We start from the raw sequence: 23,426 nt of genomic DNA, 5'->3' as shown, positions 1-23,426 counted from the left end.
TCCCCTCTGCTATCTTATTCCATATTCATGCTGTACCTGTACCTAAAATCTCTCTCCTTCTCTCTCACTTTCCAGGTAGGTGAGCCATGTATTCATCTCTTCCACATGACACCTGCTCCTCTATCTCTATCATACTGCTATCATAATTTCTTATTCCTCCAGTCTATATTCCAGTCAGCCAAGGATTCTTATTTTGCAGGTACTTAGTGAACTCATTGGTGCTGGTGCCATGTAAACAGCACCCAGCACACTCTGTTAAGTGGTTGGTGTTAGAAAGAACATCCATCTGTAGAAGCCATGCCAAAGCAGACATAGAACATGGAACCCTTTGGCTCAAACTGTCCAGCATGAAAAAAACGACATTAAATGATGAAGTGTGTGTGTGTGTGTGTGTGTGTGTGTGTGTGTGTGTGTGTGTGTGTGCATGTATGAGTGGAGTGTGTGTGCACATGTCACATATTTGTGTTACTGTTTCCTTATCTTGATACTGCTTGATAGGTGCAAGCATGTGTCACTGTCATGCAAGCAATGTCTATTTCCAATCTTTCAAGACTTGTCTGGTCAGGGGGAAATATTTCCTTACTTGGAAACACAAGGGTTGGTGACAGAAAGGCATCCTGATACACAAAAATCTGCCTCAACAAATTCTGTCCAACCTGTGCAAGCAGCAGATGTTAAAATGATGTTGATTCTATATATATATATATATATATATATATAATCAAATTATAGTACTTTACTTCTATTATGGTCATCTAGGACTATCAATTAGCACATATTTATATTGGTAATTGAACCTTTATAACATAGATTCCTGATCTCTCACCTTAACGTCTAATCTACTTAAATCAATCATCAGATTCCTGTATTGATTATCCTTGTTATTTCCTAACATCCTTTCTTTTTTCAGTCCCTTAAACCTTAGTAAGCATATTAATATAAACTAATATAAATCCGATAATAATTTTTATTTTTTATTCACATTATATAAATAAAGCTTACCTATGTGTCTCCTAAATAGTATCATTATCTTATCTTCAGCTAATAATTTTTTTTAAGATAATTCAAAATAGTTTTCATGAACCCAATATACTTAATATCCTTAAACTTGACACCCTATCCAGAGCCCCTGAATTCAATACTGACATTATTTCATGATTTTTGTGGAAAATAATTACATCTCATTTTATTTATTTTATTAACATACCTCTTATTGTGAAAACATTGGTTAGAGTATTGTTGTTGTCTGTACCACTATACTGTTACTCTATTCAGACTAAAAGAAAAAAACCTATTTGACCCATATACCTAGGGTTGTAATTCCTCAACATTTTGATAGTAGTAAAATGACCTGATACTACTATGACCAGTGAAACCTTTATATTCTAATACATTTTATAGCCTTGTCCATGCATACTGCTTACACCTTCCCTCTCTTTAGAAGTAATTGTCCCTTTGCTATCACCACTAGATAAAGAAACAATAAAATCTGAGACAGTTAAAACTTTTGTCTAGAATCAATTACTAGCCTGATATACTCGGCTATGTCAAGATGGACTTATGTATTCTTCCTCACATTTGGATTTTTATGTATTCTCTCTCCCACTTGGATTTGAAATGTTGCCACATTTATAATATGTCTTTTCTACAGTAATTTTCTGCATTTTCGTGCAGCTGAAGATTGCTTTTCATATTGCATTTAATGTAATGCTCGCATTGCTTAAATAAATTGGAGTAGCATGAAACGTGTGTACTGCAATCACTTTTGAAATCCGTGTTGCTTATTTTTTGATGATATATATATATATATATATATATATATATATTGAGACAGTTGCAGGAGAAATACCTAGCTAAGGATAAACCTCTGTACCTGGCTTTCGTTGACATGGAGAAAGCCTTTGACAGGGTCCCCCGATCCCTTATCTGGTGGTCAATGAGGAAACTTGGGATAGAAGAGTGGTTAGTGAGAGCTGTGCGAGCCATGTACAGAGATGCTGCCAGTAAGGTGAGGGTTGGAAATGAGTACAGCAATGAATTCCGGGTAGAGGTAGGGGTCCACCAAGGTTCCGTCCTCAGCCCCCTCTTATTTATCATAGTCCTCCAGGCAATCACAGAGGAGTTCAAGACAGGTTGCCCCTGGGAGCTCCTCTATGCTGATGACCTTGCCCTAATTGCGGAGTCACTATCAGAACTAGAGGAGAAGTTTCAGGTGTGGAAGCAAGGTCTAGAATTGAAGGGCCTTAGAGTCAACCTAGCTAAAACCAAAATCCTAATAAGTAGGAAGGTAGATAAAACACAAACCCCTTCAGGTAGATGGCCCTGCTCAGTATGTAGAAAAGGAGTAGGTAGTAACTCTATAAGATGTACCCGGTGCAAGCTATGGACACATAAGAGGTGCAGCAACATCAAAGGCAGGTTAACTAGCAAGTTAGTTTTTGTTTGTGGCAGATGTTCAGGTGCAATAAAGACTGTAAACAAACAGGAAACAACTTCTATCTCATTCCAGGGTGAAAAACTAGAGGTAGTCGATAGCTTCCGCTATCTGGGCGACCAAGTTAGTAGTGGGGGTGGGTGCGCTGAAAGTGTAGCTGCTAGAATAAGAATAGCCTGGGCAAAGTTTAGAGAGCTCTTACCCCTGCTGGCGACAAAGGGACTCTCGCTCAGAGTAAAAGGCAGACTGTATGACGCATGCGTACGAACAGCCATGCTACATGGCAGTGAAACATGGGCTGTAACTGCTGAGGACATACGTAAGCTCGCAAGGAATGAAGCCAGTATGCTCCGTTGGATGTGTAATGTCAATGTGAATACCCGTCAGAGTGTAAGTATCTTGAGAGAAAAGCTGAACATTAGAAGCATCAGTTGTGGTGTGCAAGAGAGACGATTGCACTGGTATGGACATGTGGTGAGAATGGATGAGGATAGCTGCGTGAAAAAGTGCCACACCCTAACAGTTGAGGGAACCCGTGGAAGAGGTAGGCCCAGGAAGACCTGGGCTGAGGTGGTGAGGCAAGACCTTCGTACATTGGGCCTCACCGAGGCGATGACTACTGACCGAGACCTTTGGAAATGTGCTGTGCGTGAGAAGACCCGGCAAGCCAAGTAAGATTGTTGCCAGTGCCCCTGGACTGGTTCTTGTGCGGGTGGTGCATGAGATGCACCATTTTGAGCGTGGCCATTGCCAGTACCGCCTGACTGGCTCCCGTAGGATTTTTGAGCGAGATCGTTGCCAGTGCCCCTGGACTGGCTTGTGCGGGTGGCACATAAAAGAGACCATTTCGAGCGTGGCCGTTTTCGTGCGGGTGACACGTAAAAGCACCCACTACACTCTCTGAGTGGTTGACGTTAGGAAGGGCATCCAGCTGTAGAAACTCTGCCAAATTAGACTGGAGCCTGGTGTTGCCATCCGGTTTCACCAGTCCTCAGTCAAATCGTCCAACCCATGCTAGCATGGAAAGCGGACGTTAAACGATGATGATGATGATGATGATATATATATATATATATATATATATATACACACACACACACACTATGCTATTCATGTATATTCAAGTTGTTTGTTGTTCAACATACTCTCTTGTGACCCATACAAGTTTGGGTATTGATGATGATTTTATATAATATATATATATATATATATATATATATATATATATATAGAGAGAGAGAGAGAGAGAGAGAGAGATGAAAGGGCAAAACTGATCTTGGAATGCAAAGAAAAGCAACAAAATACTAAAAAACATTTTGTTTGATGCTTTCTGAGAATTCTGCAACAAAAAAACAACAATAATTTGTTTCATAGGCACAAGGGAAAACTTGGGGGAGAGGTAAAGTTTATAAATTTGAACTCTCCACCCAGTTTCCGAGTAGTACTTTATTTTATTGACCCTGGAAGGATGAAAAGCAAAGTTAACCTCAGTGGGACCTGAACTCACAATGTAAAGAACTAGAACAAATACCACAAGAAATTCTGTCTGTCCTTTAATGATTTCTAATTTAGGCACAAAGAAACGTGGCTAGTCAATTACAATGACTCCATTATTGGACTGGTACTTCATTTTACTGACCTTGAAAGGATGAAAAGGTAAATTTGACCATGGGTTAATTTGAACTGAGAAAGTAGAAACCAAAATAAATATTGCAAGGCATTCTTATTCTAATGTTCTAACAACTCAAAGCAAGAACTACAAATAATAAAAACAATGAAATCCCACTGACCTTTGTGAGGGACGTTACTGAAAATAGAAAGGAGATGATCAAAGTCTTCTTGACGTATCTGTTGTTTCCTGTAAGAAGATAAGACTGATATTAGGGAAATGTCAATCCTCAGAAAGATTTGAACTCAGAACATAAGAACTATTAACAATTCATAAAAGACTCATTTCATCCAGCCTCCACAGACTCTCCACATTCTTTTCACATACTTCATACACTGATTGATGAGCCAATAAAGGAGCTGCTAGGTGGTAATGACATGCTGTAATTGCAGCTACATCTCTTTCAGTACATACTCTACCATCTTAAAAAAAAAGGATGTGTTGAATAATGTGATCGTTGGTTTCCTACACATAGGAAAAAGACAGGATGGCCATGGCTAGAATGTTTTTTATCAAAGGTTTGTTTAATGAGGGTGGACTTAAAGCTATACAACAACAACCAGCTGATGCCTTTAGTGTTTAGCCACCTGCTTAGTTTCACCTTTTGACACCTGTTCCTGTTCTATCATACTTTAACCTCTCATCACCTGGCATAAAGCCACCTCCCTCAATACTATACCCTTCGGTTGTAGGTCTTGTATGAAATATAACTTTACTAGTAATGGTGCCGCATAAAAAGCTCTCAAGTTGTGAGTGTTAAGAATGAAACTTTGCCAAATCAGATATTGGAGTTTGGCATAGTCCTCTAGCTGTCAGCTCATGTTCAAAATTTCAACCCATGCCAGCATAGAAAGCAACCATTAGCTGGTAATATAGATAAATATTACAAATGCAACAAACCATACAATATTTCTCTCTAACTTCCACCAATCATCCAGTCACTGACACAGAGGTAAGTTAACATTACAAATCTTCCAGATCAGACATGCCTCATTTCTCTCAAGCCAACCTCCACAGATCTTCCTCATTTACTGCCATGTGTCTACACAACTGGAGAGAACATCAGTTTGTTGTTGTTCAGCTCCAAGTTAGCTCTGATAAGTACACTTATGATTAAAGGTATTTAGTTATGACCATGCTCTCGTTTATTTTGGCAGGAATGGTGTACCTCAGAGTACATTATTCAATATGACCTACTATGTGTGGCTTGAAGGAAATTCAGATGTTACTTCTAGCAGAGTTAGCAACATGTACAATTTCCTTTATTGGTTCAAGCCATCAAAAGACTTCCAAATGTTTATTTCTCTAGCCACCTTACTTTCACTACAACCTTTTATAGAACTAATTAGGTCATCTAGATCAAGGGACAGCAAATTACAGCCCTTGGGCCTGCCAGTGGCCTCATTCCATGCAATATACCAACTTCATTGAATATGTGATGTCACATCAAAAATCCATACTTTAGGAATTCCAACAGCTCCTTTATAGGATCCAGTGGCTAAGGACATTGTCAAGAAGAACTACGTCTGGTTTCAGCCCGTACTCCTCTACAGTTTTTGACAGTATCAAACAAGATTCAAAAATGAAAATTTGCCCAGGTGTGATATTTTAAAAGCTAAATATTTTCACCTTCCATAAAGATAGCTCAAGAGAGACTGATAGCATCTCATACACTTGCAATATAGTTTATATAAATAATTATTTGTTGAGAAAAACAAGTAAACAGGATTTCATTTCTAATTTACTTTGGCACACAAGACATGAAAATATTTTCAATCTAGCTGGCCTCTAAAAACAATTTCTGGTCTGAAGATCTAGATAACTATATCTAATAGTAGATGAGTTCCCCTTTTTGTTATGGTACATCTTGGGCATCTGCCATTTGATGCTGTTGGAATTATGGTATTCAGTCAGAAAGGCAACAGAACAATAAAACCATTCCATCATCCAAAATGTAATGAAAATTAACTTGACCTTTCCCTGAGAACCAGTCTACATTTCTAATGAGAAAGTCCCCATTATTTAGATAAATGCCAAGTTAACATTTAAAAAAATAATTAGAGGAGAAAAACAAATAAAAGAAAATAATAGTATTTACACAGGTCACTGCCCCCTCCCATATATATAGGTGTAGCTGTATGATTAAGAAGTTTGTTTCACAACCACATGGTTTCAGTTCAGTCTCACTGCCTGGCACCATGGGCAAGTGTCTTCTATTGTAGCCCCAGGAAAGCCAAAGCCTTGTAAGTGGATCTGGTAAATGAAAACTGAAAGTAGCTACTCATGTATGTGAATATGAGTGTGTGTATATTTGTGAATCCTTGTCTTGATATCACAGAATTGTAAATGAATATCATTCATTTCCAATATTCTGTGAAAAACATGTCAGGCGATGGAGAAATATTACCTTGCTTGCAAACAGTTAAGGATAGGAAGGGCATCTAGCCATAGAAAATCTACCTTAATAAAATCTATGGAAAAGTGAATGTTAAACAATGATGATGATAATGATGGTGATGATATATACGTAGGTAGTGCCCCAGTTCTGGACTAATGACTAAAACAAGTACTATATATATATATATATATATATATATATATATATATATACACACACACACACACATTCCACACAATGCGAATAAGAGACGAAACCCCACAAGAGTGGAAAGATGCCATTCTTGCATTTTTGTATAAGAAAGGACCCCATATATGTAATAACTTCCATAGGACTTCCCTGTTGTCAGTTGTTGGCAAAATTTTCACAAGGATAATTCTCAATCAATTGCTGAGCCATGTTGCACCAGATGTTCTTTCTGAGTCACAATGTGGATTTTGGCTAAATCTAGGTAAAACTGATATGATCTTTAAAGCCCAACAGGTCCAAGAGAAGTGCAGAGAACAACTTGATCTGTACCAGTGTTTCATCAGTCTTATCAAGGACTTTGACACCATACACAGACTAACTTTTTAAAGTTTCCTCAAGTTGTGGTGTCCAGAAAACCCCAGGGCTCATTCACTCTCTTCACGATAAAATAAAAGTATGGATTTGTGTCAATGGTGAACCACTAGAACCCATCTCAATTGAATCTAGTTTAAACAAGGTGATCTCCTGCCTCCTACATTGTTTGCCATTTTCTTTGCTATTATTATCTTGCAAGCAATGCTGGTATCTACATCAATTACCTTAAAACAGTAAAGCTGTTCGTGTGTGGTTGTTACCAGTGCTGCTGGACTGGCTCCTGTACAGGTGGCTAGTAAAAAACACCTTGAGCGTGGTCGTTGCCAGTACTGTCTGACTGGCCCTCGTGACAGTGGCACATAAAAGCACCCACTACACTGAGTGGTTGGCATTAAGAAGGGCATCCAGATGTATAAACTTTGCCAGATCAGATTGGAGCCCGGTGCAGCCTTCTGGCTCACCAGTCCTCAGTCAAACCATCCAACCCATGCCAGCACGGAAAGCGGACGTTAAATGATGACGACGGCGATGATGATGATGAATTGGCTTATATTTCGTATATGATTGTATTTGGAAACTGTCCTTCAATTTAAGGTTTTCTTTGATTTTACAATATGATAAATTTATGCTGAATTTATTTTGTTTATTGCATGCTTAAGATTTTTAGTTGAAAGGACCAATGAAACAAAACCATTTTCAAAGGTGTATCCATTAAACTAGTTTTTTAGTTTTAGTTTGATTATATTGCCATTTGTGTTCCATTCCAATAAAACTGTCTGACGAACAAGAACGGGAAACTCTGAGTAAAAGATTTTGTAATATTTCTGCTGCTTTTAAATAAAGTATATATATATATATATATATATATATATATATATATATATATATATATATATATATATATATATATATACACACACACACACACATCACATACATATACATCAACATACATATACACACATACACATACATGCATACATATATGCACATAAGCATATATATAAGGTGCACACATATACATCTATACACAAACACACACATATATATATATATACACATACATGGTTGGCCAAAAGTCAGCTGACAGTAAATCAAAACCATTTAATTCCAAGTTTTATTTATGTTTAACAACTGAATGAATTTAATAAAAGCATCTAAATATAAAACATCATCAAAATTGTTCAAACTGAAACCCTTCTAGAGTGACATTTTTCTATTTGAGTCAATACAGAATTACAGATAGTATTTAAGGAATTTTGATTTACTGTTGGGTGACATTTGGCCAACCCTGTATACATCATCATCATCATCATCATCATCGTTTAACGTCCGCTTTCCATGCTAGCATGGGTTGGATGATTTGACTGAGGACTGGTGAAACCGGATGGCAACACCAGCCTCCAATCTGATATGGCAGAGTTTCTACAGCTGGATGCCCTTCCTAACGCCCAACCACTCAGAGAGTGTAGTGGGTGCTTTTACGTGTCACCCGCACGAAGGCCAGTCAGGCGGTACTGGCAACGGCCACGCTCAAAATGGTGTATTTTATGTGCCACCCACACAAGAGCCGATCTAGGGGCACTGGCAACGATCTCTACGAAGGCCAGTCAGGCGGTACTGGCAACGGCCACACTCAAAATGGTGTATTTTATGTGCCACCCGCACAAGAGCCAGTCCAGGGGCACTGGCAACGATCTCACTCGAAGGTCCTTAAACATGCTGTGGGTACAAGTGCCAGAAAGACGACGCTGGGCACAGGTGCCATCACGATTTCGATTTCGCTTGACCCAATAAGCCTTCGCAAGCTGAGTTTTGTGTCCAATGAAGGAGACGACATTGGCATGGGTGCCAGTGGTCGAATTTAACTCGATTTCGATTTCACTTGCCTCAACAGGTCTTCGCAAGTGGAGTTTAGTGTCCAATTTAACTCGATTTCGATTTCACTTGCCTCAAGAGGTCTTCGCAAGTGGAAGTTTAGTGTCCAATTTAACTCTATTTCAATTTCACTTGCCTCAACAGGTCTTCGCAAGTGGAGTTTAGTGTCCAATTTAACTCTATTTCGATTTCACTTGCCACAACAGGTCTTCGCAAGTGGAGTTTAGTGTCCAACTTAACACGATTTCGATTTCACTTGCCCCAACAGGTCTTCGGAAGTGGAGTTTAGTGTCCAATGAAGGAAGGTACGCATAAGTGGACTGGCTGAGGCCATAGATTTAGGTCTCACTTGGCTTGCCGGGTCTTCTCACGCACAGCATATTTCCAAAGGTCTCGGTCAGAAGTCATCACCTTGGTGAGGCCCAATGTTCGAAGGTCGTGCCTCACCACCTCATCCCAGGTCTTCCTGGGCCTTCCTCTTCCACAGGTTCCCTCAACTGCTAAGGTGTGGCACTTTTTCACACAGCTATCCTCATCCATTCTCGCTACATGACCATACCAGGGCAATCGTCTCTCTTGCACTCCACAACTGATACTCCGTAAGTTCAACTTTTCTCTCAAGGTACTGATAATCTGTCTAGTATGCACACTGACATTACACATCCATCGGAGCATACTGGCTTCATTCCTTGCGAGCCTATGCATGTCCTCAGCAGTCACGGCCCATGTTTCACTGCCATGAAGCATGGCTGTTCGTACACATGCGTCATACAATCAGCCTTTTACTCTGAGAGAGAGACCCTTTGTCACCAGCAGAGGTAAGAGCTCTCTGAACTTTGCCCAGGCTATTCTTATTCTAGCAGCTACGCTTTCAGCGCACCCACCCCCACTGCTAATTTGGTCACCAAGATAGTGGAAGCTATCAACCACTTCTAGTTTTTCTCCCTGGAATGTGGCACAAGTTATTTTCTGCAAATTCACAGTGTTTATAGCTCCTAAACATCTGCTACAAACGAAAACTAACTTCCTAGTTAACCTTCTTTTGATATTGCTGCACCTCTTATGTGTCCATAGCTTGCACAGGGTGCATCTTATAGAGTTACTACCCACTCCTTTTCTACAGATCGAGCAGGGCCATCTACCCGAAGGGGTTTGTGTTTTGTCTGCCTTCCTACTTTTTAAGACTTTGGTTTTAGCTAGGTTGACTCTAAGGCCCTTCGATTCTAGTCCTTGCTTCCACACCTGAAACTTCTCCTCTAGTTCTGATAGTGACTCAGCAATTAGTGCAAGGTCATCAGCATAGAGGAGCTCCCAGGGGCATCCTGTCTTGAATTCCTCTGTTATAGCCTGGAGGACTATGATAAATAGGAGGGGGCTTAGGACAGAACCTTGGTGAACCCCTACCTCTACCCGGAATTCTTCACTGTACTCATTGCCAACCCTCACCTTACTGACAGCATCTCTGTACATGGCTCGCACAGCTCTCACTAACCATTCTTCTATCTCTAGTTTCCTCATTGACCACCAGATGAGAGATCGGGGGACCCTGTCAAAGGCTTTCTCCATATCAACGAAAGCCAGGTACAGAGGTTTATCCTTGGCTAGGTATTTCTCCTGAAGCTGTCTTACCAGTGGTGCTTTTCCCAGGCACAAACCCAAACTGCATCTGTGCCTGGGAAAAGCACCAGTGATGCTATATATATATATATATATATATATATATATATATATATATATATATATATATATATATATATATATTGTAACGTCTGTGGATGGATGTGTTATGCGTGTTGATTTTGTTTGCATTTGGATCTATGGAAGAATTTAAAGATGTGATAGAACCTGTGACAACGTGTAGAAAAAGCTTCATTTTGTTTATTTAGTAATTGCAGTGAATTATGTATTAATATTTGGAAGGCTTTTTTTAGGCATAGTCCACCAATGGATTACTGGTCTTGGTATGGGACCCTGGAATTTATTATGGCCCAGGATATCCTGTATGATACCTTTCTATTTATTAGATGGTGTATATGGTTGGCTAGGGAGATAGATTTGCTATGCTCCTCATACTTAAATGAGTTCTCTAAGTATAATTTAAAAAGTAATAAATATCTGCACTTACCTTACATTGGAACAGTAGGTGTCAATGAGATGTTTTGAGAGGTCTTCTAGAATTGGTTCATTGTGCAGTGCTACAAACTGTTCACGGCATATCTACACATACACAAATATATATATATAGCAAATGAAAGACAGAAGATGGAATATATGAGAATTTATTATTAACCACAACAATTGTTTCAACACATCTAGCATCAACCCCTCTTGGGTGGGACACTCAATAACTGCTTCAGGACATCTGGTGGTGCAGATGTATCTCGTTGAGTAATAAACAAATACAACTCGTTAAAATGACTGTCCCACGATTTAACTTTCCGTTTTGTAGAGAGAAAAGCAGCCAAACAGAGGAAATATCTTCATTTATATAGAAGATCAAAAGTAAAATCACAGACGACAATTAATGCTGTTCTTTGTTTTATCCTCCATTAGTCGCCATACAAAATCTACCAAAGATGTTAAATGTCTCTTATTGATTGTCTTAAAACTGGCAACATGGTTACGATGATTCTTAAATGAATCAGCTGTCTGCCCAATGTGCACGGTACATTTATATACAAGATTTGTATTCATACAGAGATTCATCAAAGGACATTTTGATTTTTCTCTGCATGAGCATTTATCATATTTATTTGTATATAAGGCAGTCCCGACTCCATGTTACCATGTTAGCTGTATCATAAGTATTTCTACTACTACAAATTGGTTGTAGTTAGTGTTTATCAATGCGATTTACATCTCCTTGGTTGGTATTCAGATGTGTATGTTCACTAGATCCTGTAGGTGGGTTATTGAACCTTTGCCGCATTTTGCTACTGTTTATCTGAAGCATAAGCTGCTCTAAATGAGCAGAATTGGCATAGGATACCTTCATGGTGTGTTGATTAAAAATCTCTCTCTCTCTCTCCACACACACACACTCACTCACAACAGAAGAAAAGAACATTTAATACAGTAAGCAGAGCTTGGATTTCTAGCAAGATGTAAAACAAAAAATAGTTACTGTGTGGATGAAGTGGTTGCTGCTGCTCATGGTTTGGTGTAGTGGATGTATGGATACCAGGAGGAGAGAAAATGTGCTAAGATGTGTGCCAGAAAATCAATATTCCCTGTAAGCATTGATGCCATTTGTCACAGCTAGACTGATTATATATTTGTGCGTGTATGTGTGTGTCTGCACAGGTGCATGTGTGTATGGTGTGTGTGTGTATGTGTGTATATATATATATATATATATATATATATATATATATATTTTATTATATGTATTTATTTTCTCCTAATTAATAAATAACTCGGACAAAATAAATTGGTTAATAGATACCAGGGTAGCAAAGATCACAAAATAACTGTGGTGTAACTCCTGTTTATGAGGTAGAAACTCCTTGATATTTTGGGTACTTGAGTATATATAAATTTAATGAATGGTGTAAAACGCATATTTTAACTAAATACTTTTATTTCCAACATATGTTTCGAAGAATTACAATTTATACGATCCATAGGAATCGGCGATGTTAAAAATGTAAATATTCAGTTATAATGTCTTACATTTAAGCTGGTTCCCATGCATTTCCCTGAAGAGAAGTTTACATTTTTAACATCGCCAATTCCTATGGATCGTATAAATTGTAATTCTTCGAAACATATGTTGGAAATAAAAGTATGCAGTTAAAATATGCGTTTTACTCCATTCATTAAATTTATATATATATCTGTGTGTGTGCGTGTGTGGAGGCACAATGGCCTAGTGGTTAAGGCAGCAGACTCGCGGTCGTAGGATCGTGGTTTCAATTCCCAGACCAGCTGTTGTCAGTGTTTATTGAGTAAAAACACCTGAAGTTCCACAAGGCTCTGGCAGTGGGTAGTAGTGAACCCTGCTGTAGTCTTTCCCCACAACTTTCTCTCACTCTTTCTTCCTGTTCCTATTGTACCTGTATTTCAAAGGGCCAGCCTTGTCACACTCTGTGTCACGCTGAATCTCCCCGAGAACTATGTTAAGGGTACACGTGTCTGTGGAGTGCTCAGCCACTTGCACATTAATTTCATGAGCAGGCTGTTCCATTGATCGGATCAACTGGAACCCTCGTCGCCACAACCGACAGAGTGCCACAAAATATATATATATATATATATATATATATATATATATATATGCAAGAAGTAAATGGAGGAAAAATAACAGGAAGAAGTTAGTTGTTTGCACTGGTAAGCCATTAATTTAATTAATTAATAAACAGCAGTGGTAGTAATAGTTCATTTACGATCGTTTCTGTTTACCAGTTGTGGTGGTAGACATCATCAGAATGCGTAGTCATATGTAGAGATGAGAAGAGTGAAAGACATAGTGATACATTGGTAATGAGAGTAAAGACAAAGAATGGTGAGTCTTACATTATAGTAGATTTCTTAGTTAATAATTCTGCTGCGAAGTGGATGTAGGATGGAGGTTATTTTGATCTGTAGTCCCAAGTTTAAGTAGGCGCATATTTTCCACGTGTTTATTCTGGCTAGACATTTCACCAGTGGTGTAAAGGAAGGGGGTTAACTCTAACTCTTGGTGAAAAGGGGGCTAACTCTATCCAGATTATTCAGTCCAGGGCGAGTAAGGTATTTGTGTCTTTTGAATTTAAAGTTGTAGGAAGTTCGTAGTAATGGAGGAAACCCTGTTTAGGTGTAAAATAGCTTATTATGGGGTGTGTAAAGCGAGTGGGGGTTGTGAGGTGAATGTTTGCATTTAAGTAGTTTAAGTGGTTCCCGGCTAAATGGTATTATTTAGATGAAGAAGCTAGTGTACGATTTATACAGGGTCAAGCGGGTTTACCAATACTCGGAAAAGACAAAGAAGCCTATATGTAGAGAAAAAATAATGTTTTAATATTTTCTATTAAGAAGAAGTGGTTTAGCTGTTAGAATTTCCAGGTGTTCGGTTAAACAGAGATCGCACCATCTATTGGTAGAGTTGTAAGAAGTAGTTTTGCGCCATTCTAATCTAAATTCTATTTTTTGTCCTTAAGCTCCAAGATATAGCTACTAAGCCCTGTTGAATTTACCTTACTCCTATTTCTGAAGCTAGATTGGTGTGCGTTGTAGCAAAGTATCATTTGGTTTTTCGTGGCTCCTATATAGGATTTTATATGGCTCCTTGTGTGTATGTCACATTGGTAAACTACGTATCTGGTCTTACATCTATTAAAGAATTGGCACTTCTATCCCTGCAACCACATAAATTATTAGGTATATTTGTGTTCATGTTATGTTTGGAGGGGGGGGGGGCATTACTACTCTGGTCTTTGTCTCTGTTACTAGGAGGTGCTTCATTGGTGGTGGGATTTGTTCTATTAGTCTGTTGGTTGTTAGATTTATTGTTCCTAATCTTCCTAGCTTTACAGAATGTATCTAGTTTTTTTATTATTAATTGAGGCTATGATGGTAGCTAGGTTACTAGTCACGCTGTGGCTTACTCTAATTTTATTCCTAAATATTGCTGCATATTTATTTACGTTTGAGTGTTTATCTACTATTTTCATTAATAAGCGAATTATATATATACATATTTATATATATATATATATACATACACACACACACACACACACACACACATATATATATATATATATATATATATATATCCACTTTTACATGTTCTTATGGGGCACATAGAAACATGTTGAAGCAAGTTTTCTACAGCCAGATGTATTTCCTGTCACTAAATCTCATGTTTCCAAGCAAAGTGAAACCTCTCTTAATCTTTTGAACAATGAACAACTCAGTGGCCAGACATGTACCAGGGAAGATCGTAAATATGTAACACCATTTGTGACTTTGTTCCTAGTCAGCACACAAATGTCAAGAGGAGAAGACCAATCACACAAACACACACATTTACAGCCACAATCAATGAAGACATAATGAAAGGTAGGCCCAAAGTGATTGTTGAAGTGCTAGAGTAAAAGCCTGTAGACATGTGCCAAAGGTAAGATGGTGGTAAGTTTCTGCCAGATTCTTCACAGACAAGGAACAAACATATTAATATTTCTGTGTCAGCAGTAGAAACTGTATGAGTAGAGTAGGTACACTATCAGTAGAGAAGTGATAAAATGATCAAGTCAGAGTGTATAGCATAACATAGTTTAGACTAGTCTTGGTTAACGTGACTGTGATATTTATCTCTGCATATGCTCCACAATCTGGACTGGCAGATGAACCGAAAGACCAATTCTACCAGGCTCTTATGCAGACTACCTGAATAATGACCATCATAATGACTGGTTACTTCAATGGGCATGTTGAATAGTGTTCAGATGGAGTTCATTATGTAAGGAATGAGAAAGGAACAAAGATAGTGGCTTTCTCTGAAACTAATGACTTGATAATCTGCAATACTAATTTGCAAGAAACTAGCCAACCACTTGATCTGTGAACATACAAACCAAATAGATATCATTCTCAACAGAAAATAAGACAAAGTCTTTCTCTGACCACCCAACATGGCAAGTAGTCACTGACTTCAGATTTAAATCTAAGTGATCTCAGAAGCAGAAATCAATTTGGAAAAAGAATAAGCAGTTGGGAAGAAATAGAGATGTGAAGTATAGATAGATGCTCTTCCTGATATGCTATGGGTGGTATTGTATCATTTCCAAGGCCATAAAGAGATGACAGAACTAGGTTTTATTTAACCCTTTCATTACTATATTTCTAACCAAAATACAACCCTTATATGTTTCAATCAAATTCTAAACTAATCATGAATTTAGAATGGTTTCATAAAATAACTCTAACATTTTTATTTATCAATATATAAATGTGATTTTTGGAACACAATCTAACAAAAGGCTCAAGCAAATCTATTGCATAAATTTTGTCTCAAAGTTAATCTAGTTACAGGCAAATACAAGTAAATTCAACATAATATGAAATTATATACATTTTGCTTAATTATCAGCATAGAAAATGAGTTATTAGCTAATATTCAATGAGTATACAACACTATTTTGAGAAGATTTGTGCAAATTGCTGGATTATCTATCAGTTGAACTTAATGCACATAAGACAGGTGTGCCATGAAGGTAAAATAGAACACAATGCTGGAAGTTATCTTTGAAGAAAACTAGAATACATATACCATCAGCTTAATGAAATAAACTCAGAAAGACATATAGCAATGATTCACAATACAAATTAATCAAAATTCATCACACATTTTATAGGTAAATTTGAAAATATATATAAATCAAACTTTTACACAGACACACACACATGTACACAATATTCCTAAAAGTGCTTGGTTTTTCTGCCAAGCAAGGGAAACTTCAAACTATCTTTTTTATTTATGTTCTACATAATAATTTGTTTCCGCAGCAATAACTTGAAAGGAAAAAGTAAAACAAAACAAAATTTAAGTGTCATTTCCTTGGAAGGACTGATCTCTTCCTAAAAATAACTAAAACAGTTAAAAGTTTTTAAATTCTTACTACATTCAGGTACAAATTTATTTTTTTTATTCCTACCAGAACGGTTCAGAATCATTTCATTTTTGGAAATAGAAATATCTGATTCATAATCACACATGGTCTTTATGTTCATTGTCTATTTTGCTAGATTTTTCTGTCTTCTTTTGGAAATCCCTCAAATTCAAACTCGCTACTTGATAACATGAAACTGGTATCCTGTTTTTGTCTTCAGTGAGACATTTCAAAAAATCAAACTCCAAAACTTTGCAGTGCCCAGATAACACAAACTAATGTTGGACAGTGTAACTCAATCGTTTACATACAGAAATAACATGTTTTCACAATTGTACTAATGATATTAGCACTAAAATTTTCATTTTGTATGAATAGGTTGTTCTGGGAAGCTTTTGGTGTTCTTTGTAACATGAATCAAGATAATTTTCAGGCATCTTCAAGCAACTTGGTAATGAAAGGATTGAAATCACATGATTATTGTTTATATTAATACCAGCATGTTAAATGATTTACCTTTCTGTGACTGAAACAAGTGTAACCAGGTAATAAATGTCATACCAATATCTTCTTCATTTTATGCTATACTCAGCATTTGAAATAAATCTCCTGGATTTTCAGTCTGTGTGAAATACTTTGTCTTATTGGGTCATATATTTATACACATGTGCACATACACTCACAGTGTCAAAGTGGCACATACAGAAACACAGTTACTTTACCTGATTCATTATTTCAACACTTGCAGCATGAGTCCAAAAACAATCATGAACAGATACGTATGTTATTCCTGACCTGAAAACAAAATAAACAAATGATAATAATACAATAATAATCTTTTCTTTATTGGTCATAAGGGCCAAACACAAAACAAAAAAGGATAAGTGGGGCTTAGCACAATATTCACATATAAAATAAAGTGATAACAATTAACAACAAAAATTTAACAATAAAACTACCCCCAGGGCTAGCCAAGGACCCCTCACCACCACATCACTCCTCCTCAACTTCTCCAGCTTAAATCCACATGTTCAGAGTAGGCCCATTCACATGAGCTAACCTTTCAACAAAATACTGAGGAGTAGCACTTCCCCATCTATACTCACTTTCCTCTTCAAGTGGAACTTGGAAAAATCGATGAGAGCTTGGTTGAAGAGGAAAGAATTTGTCTTCAGTCCATTCAACCTCATCCACCACACTACCACTTTTGCTAGAGCCACCAGACAGAGGAAAACTGCTTTCCCTTCCCAGTCAAAAGGCTGCAGGACAATCCACACAATGGACTTGGCTGATAACTGGATCCATCCTACATGCATCAACAGTTGTTCAACAAAGCTCTACAAGTCAGCAATGCCTACACACCGGACAAGTGCTCGTAGAATAGTTTCATCACTCAGTGCACATTTTGGACAGCACTTCCGTGCCTGTAGAGCTTGTTTCAAATCAGCAGAGCACTCCAATAGCACTGCCAGGCCAAAGATTTCTAGAAATTATCCATAAGTCCTGACCCAAAAGTCCTCCGGAAAAAACCAATTAATCGATCCCTCCTGACACACAGAGTTTCCCTGAAGATGTTGTCACTCTTGCTCGCCACTAATCCCTGATAAAACTCCAATGTGGAACTCCCCCAACTGCACTGCCTGACTGACAGAGGGCCATGTGCTCTAGCCAACACTTCAGGTGCCAAGCACCCTTTCTTGGTCTACACTTGTTCCAAGACTGTAAGCTACACCAATGAGATGAAATGTAGAAAATCCTGTCTTAACAAACAGTGACCACACCTACTTGCCATTAAGGAAATGCTGAAGATGTCACAGCCTCAGCACATGTCTGCACATCATTAGCTGTGGCATGCCCAGTTCTCCACTCAGTAGCTGGACTGTCTGATGAGTGGAACATGTCCCTTCAACAGAAAGCAGAATGCTTGCATTCTAGCTTGATCAGCCATGAAGTAGGGTAAGGGATAACAGCCAGGCCATTGTAGATGATGGAAACAATGTATACATTTTCCACCTCCACCCGACACTTCAGAGACAGCTTCTTCTCTACCCATTTCTGGATAAGACTGGCCACCCTGCTCATCACCTACCTACTGTTCTTGCCCACCTGGAGGTCTGGACCAAACTAGACCCTGAGCAATTTAACTGGACCTGCAACCTGCTTCTCCAGGTGCTGAACTGACTTCTGGTTAATCTTTGCTCCTGTCACTGCTTTGTACTCCTTTCAGGCAATGCCAATCACCTTGATGTCAAACACAGTACTGATCGCCAAAATGTCCAACACTGTTATGGTGATGTTGTCCACATAAGCCAACACAAATCTTCCATATCCAAATTCATGCAGGAAGCGCCTTGAAACATCCAGCTTTTGTAGCAATGGTTCAAGAACCAGCACATACAGAAAGGGTAAGAATGGACATCCTTGATGGACCAAATGTATGATGTTAACCGATTCTGATAGGTGGCCATTTACTTTGACCACCAAACAGATGTCGATGTACATTGCAGTGAACCAGCCTCTGGAAATGAAACTGAAACAAGCCACTGCAAGGGCAACCTCCAAGTATTGGTGGTCAAGTCTATCAAAAGCTTTTGATTAATCTAAATTGATCAGGATCCTACTCATGCCAGGTTCCTCACCCACCCTCTCTATGATGTAACGCACATGGTAGAAGTTGCCATGGTAGATCTGTTTGGAATAGCATATATCTGTGCACCACCAACCAGCTTATTGATGTCAGGCACCCATCTCTTGGTTAACCCCTTGGCCAAAATCAGCAATGTTATGGGCCTAAAATTGTCTATTTGGCCCCCCTTGTTTGGGTCTTTTATCAGCAGCACCACCACACCACAGCTCACAGCACTGGGAATTCTCCTGTTCTGCTGCCAGTTGCAGTGGACATCTGTCAAGAGATCACCAAACAAGTCTGGCATATGAAAATAAAGCTCAAAGGGAAGACCATCCAGCCTTCTCCTTTGTGCAGTTAGTCATTGTGTCCTGAATATCTTTGGCTGTTATCAGCATTTCACAGAACCCTGCACCTTTGGCCAAAAGGCATGCCATGCTGCCAAGATAGGAGGTGTAATCCGTGCACTCCACAGAGTTCAGCAAAGTGCCACTGAAATTCTATATACATCTGCTTGGATTCAAGTAACATGCACCAGCCCCAGCCTGTCAAAGACTAAACTCTGGCTTTGATTCAATAGAGCCTCTGCCACTCAGACCCATCAAGGAAGGAGGTTATGTTTTCATCGGTGTTGGTTTGTCCGTCTGTCTGTCTGTGTGCAAAATAACTCAAAAAGTTGAGAACGGTATTTGATGAAACTTGCAGGAAAAGTTGGTAATGACACAAGGAACATATGAAATTTTGGTAGTGATCCAGGAATTTTTATGGATTCTTGAAGAATTTTTCATTTGTTATATTTACTTTACATGAAGTATTACAATGTTACAGTCTTTGATTATCTTCCTTGAAAACACGTTCATCGTTTCCACATAACCTATGGTGGCGTTGCTGATTCCAAAGTTTATTTTCGTTTCTCTATTAGTAATTTTACTTGCATATCAATTTTAAAATGAACTGCTTGGTGGAAGTCGGCGGAGGATGACATGACAAGCCTTGACTATTGGGATCGACTCAAAAAGTTCAGACTTTGCTCCCCCCACTGCCGCTGTGAGCTCTATATCTTCTGTATGATGTGGAAAATATTCCATCAACATTGCCCATCTTTAAAATTCATCTAAGGCTTGGCCCCCATGCCATCTGTCCACTACAGAAATGTTCGTGTCGTATCACAACACTATGACAGAACTATTTCACCTCAATTGGCCCTTCTCTCTTCAACATCGTGCTAGACACACATAAAGGAGGAAAGTGACTTCACGGCATTCAAACCATCCCTAGATGATTATCCTCAACAAATACCAGATAAACCACCCACACCCAGATATGTCTCTGAAAACAATAACTCTCTGCTTGAATGGGCTACGGTTCCCCAGAGCTGATTGTGTATCTCTTCCAGGTGGTGCTATTAAATTAGACATGGCCTGAGTCAACTTCGGCCGAAACTTATCTAAGTAATCTAATCTATGCTGTAAACTTTTAATCAAAGCATGGCAACATGGGTAGAGGCTGATATCTTAACACTTCTGATGGTCTTAAGTATAAAAAAAATTATTAAATTATTATATAGAACTCCATTCAGAGTATGTCTATAAGCTATTGTGTTTAGACCTGGCTTGTATCCTCAAACTGTTCTGTTTTGTAGATGCAATTTTTTTTATTTTTTAAATAAAGAACTCTGAAATTAGAAAAATCAAAAATTTGCAACAATCTCAGTCCCATGAATATCAAATAATGGATTTTCAACAGTGTAAAGAAACTGATTGTGGTGATTGTAGTTCTGACGGTGATTGTGGTGAAAGCAGAGACAATGTTGATGATGATGGTCAAGATAAGTAAGGGAGGAGGATAAAATAGTATCGGTGGTTATAACGGCAACAGGAGCGGTGTGATGTGAGGTGGAACTGAGCTGCTTGGCGAAGGTCTGCGAGTGCTTTTCTAGTTTCCTTGTTTTATCACACGCACACTAGCTCTGACAACAGCACCTTTGTGCTTAGCATTGAAGAATTGATCAAAAGCCAATCTCACTGCCAGCATGTCAGTTGCTATGCTTCTCCTAGCTTTCTAACTAGGTCTCCCTGTATCCTAGATTCCTTTAATAAACCCTACCACCTCTACTTTAATAGCCCTTTTCATGGCTATCTTCTATCAGTTGTTGATGATTGCACATGACAACTTCTGATGGACTTACTTGCTAATCCAGTATCTGAATGTTTGACACCCCAGGAAAGCCAACTTATGCTACTTGTATTTGCTGAGCTACAAAATACTCTATCTAGATATGATCTGGAAGACCGGATGCATTTTTGTGCAAGTCCCTTTTGGCATATTTGGGAAACCCAGTCAGTACCTGTCAGCCAATCTGAAGCAACTGAGCAGGTTTGTGAGGCTTTTACATCCTACTCACCTATCAGCTATCCAAGATGATGTTCCAATCATCCACTAGCACTAAAGAGCAAGATGTCACAAGGAAAACTTCCAAACATCTAAAGAACTCTGGCTGCTCCACTCCTGTTGGGGCATACACAACAACTAGTCTAAAAGCACCACCTTTGCTTTTGCTCACATCCAGGACCACCAACTTACCATCCAGGTCCAGGAAGATCAACCATACCTTGAGATCCAGGCCTTTCCTAAACAACACTACCACCTCACCTCCCATTCCAGGTCAAGCAAGATGCGTAGATCTCAAAGATGTTCAAAATGGGGTCTAGTGTGTGCATGTTCAAAACCCTAATCTCTCTGACAGCTATCACATCCAACCATAGGGACCTTGCTTCCAGGATAACCCCAGACCATGAACTTTTATACAACTTACTCTGATAATTGCTGAGCGACATCATTGCCAGTGCCCCTGGACTGGCCCTTGTACAGGTGACACATGAAATGTTTCGAGCGGGATCGTTGCCAGTGCGCCTGGACTGGCTCATGTGCGGGCGACACGTGATATCTTTCGAGCGAGACCGTTCCCAGTGCCCCTGGACTGGCTCTTGTGCGGGTGACACATGAAATGTTTCGAGCGGGATCGTTGCCAGTGCCCATGGACTGGCTCATGTGCGGGAGACACATGAAATCTTTCGAGCGGGATCGATGCCAGTGCCCCGGGACTGGCTCATGTGCGGGCGACACATGAAATCTTTCGAGCAAGATCGTTGCCGGTGCCCCTGGGCTGGCTTGCGGGTGACACATGAGGTTTTTCGAGCGAGGTCGTTGCCGGTGTCCCCGGACTGGCTCATGTGCGGGCGACACATGCAATCTTTCGAGCGGGATCGTTGCCAGTGCCCCTGGACTGGCTCTTGTGCGGGTGACACATGAGGCTTTTTCGAGCGAGATCGTTGCCAGTGCCCCTGGACTGGCTCTTGTGCGGGTGACACATGAGGTTTTTTCGAGCGAGATCGCTGCCGGTGCCCCTAGACTGGCTCATGTGCGGGTGACACATGAAATCTTTCGAGCGGGATCGTTGCCAGTGCCGCTGGACTGGCTCATGTGCGGGCGACACATGATATCTTTCGAGCGAGTTCGTTGCCAGTGCCCCTGGACTGGCTCATGTGTGGGTGACACATGAAATGCTTCGAGTGGGATCGTTTGCCAGTGCCCCAGGACTGGCTCATGTGCGGGCGACACATGAAATCTTTCGAGCGGGATCGTTGCCAGTGCCCCTGGACTGGCTCATGTGCTGGCGACACGATATCTTTCGAGCGGGATCGTTTGCCAGTGCCCCCAGACTGGCTCATGTGCAGGCGACACATGAAATCTTTCGAGCGGGATCGTTGCCAGTGCCCCTGGACTGGCTCAAGTGCAGGCGACACATGATATCTTTCGTGCGAGATCGTTGCCAGTGCCCATGGACTGGCTCTTGTGCGAGTGACAAATGAGGTTTTTCGAGCGAGATCGTTGGTGGTGCCCCTGGACTGGCTCATGTGCAGGTGACACATGAAATCGTTCAAGTGGGATCGTTGCCAGTGCCCCTGGACTGGCTCATGTGCGGGCGACACATGAAATCTTTCGAGCGGGATCGTTGCCAGTGCCCCTGGACTGGCTCATTTTCGGGCGACACATGAAATCTTTCGAGCGGGATCGTTGCCAGTGCCCCTGGACTGGCTCATGTGCGGGTGACACGTGATATCTTTCGTGCGAGACCGTTGCCAGTGCCCCTGGACTGGCTCTTGTGCGGGTGACACATGAAATGTTTCGAGCGGGATCATTTGCCAGTGCCCCCGGACTGGCTCATGTGCGGGCGACACATGAAATCTTTCGAGCGGGATCGT

At 39.8% G+C, this 23,426-nt stretch overlaps 1 protein-coding gene across 1 annotated transcript in view; it reads right to left on the bottom strand.

Moving 5' to 3' along the window:
- The window catches only part of LOC106880721 (DNA-directed RNA polymerase, mitochondrial), a 272,154-nt gene that overhangs the window by 15,864 nt on the left and 232,864 nt on the right, over positions 1-23,426 (bottom strand). The window contains exons 27-29 of the mRNA XM_089341545.1: positions 17,258-17,330; positions 11,069-11,160; positions 4,225-4,292 (exon numbers count right to left, since the gene is read on the bottom strand). Of these exons, the coding sequence (XP_089197671.1) occupies positions 4,225-4,292; positions 11,069-11,160; positions 17,258-17,330 (233 nt within the window). The remainder of the gene's footprint in view (positions 1-4,224; positions 4,293-11,068; positions 11,161-17,257; positions 17,331-23,426) is intronic.

The sequence above is a fragment of the Octopus bimaculoides genome, chromosome 24, assembly GCF_046866305.1.
Source record: "Octopus bimaculoides isolate indiv1 chromosome 24, ASM4686630v1, whole genome shotgun sequence".
Taxonomy (NCBI): Eukaryota; Metazoa; Mollusca; class Cephalopoda; order Octopoda; family Octopodidae; genus Octopus; species Octopus bimaculoides.
This window is presented reverse-complemented; position numbering and strand designations above follow the sequence as displayed.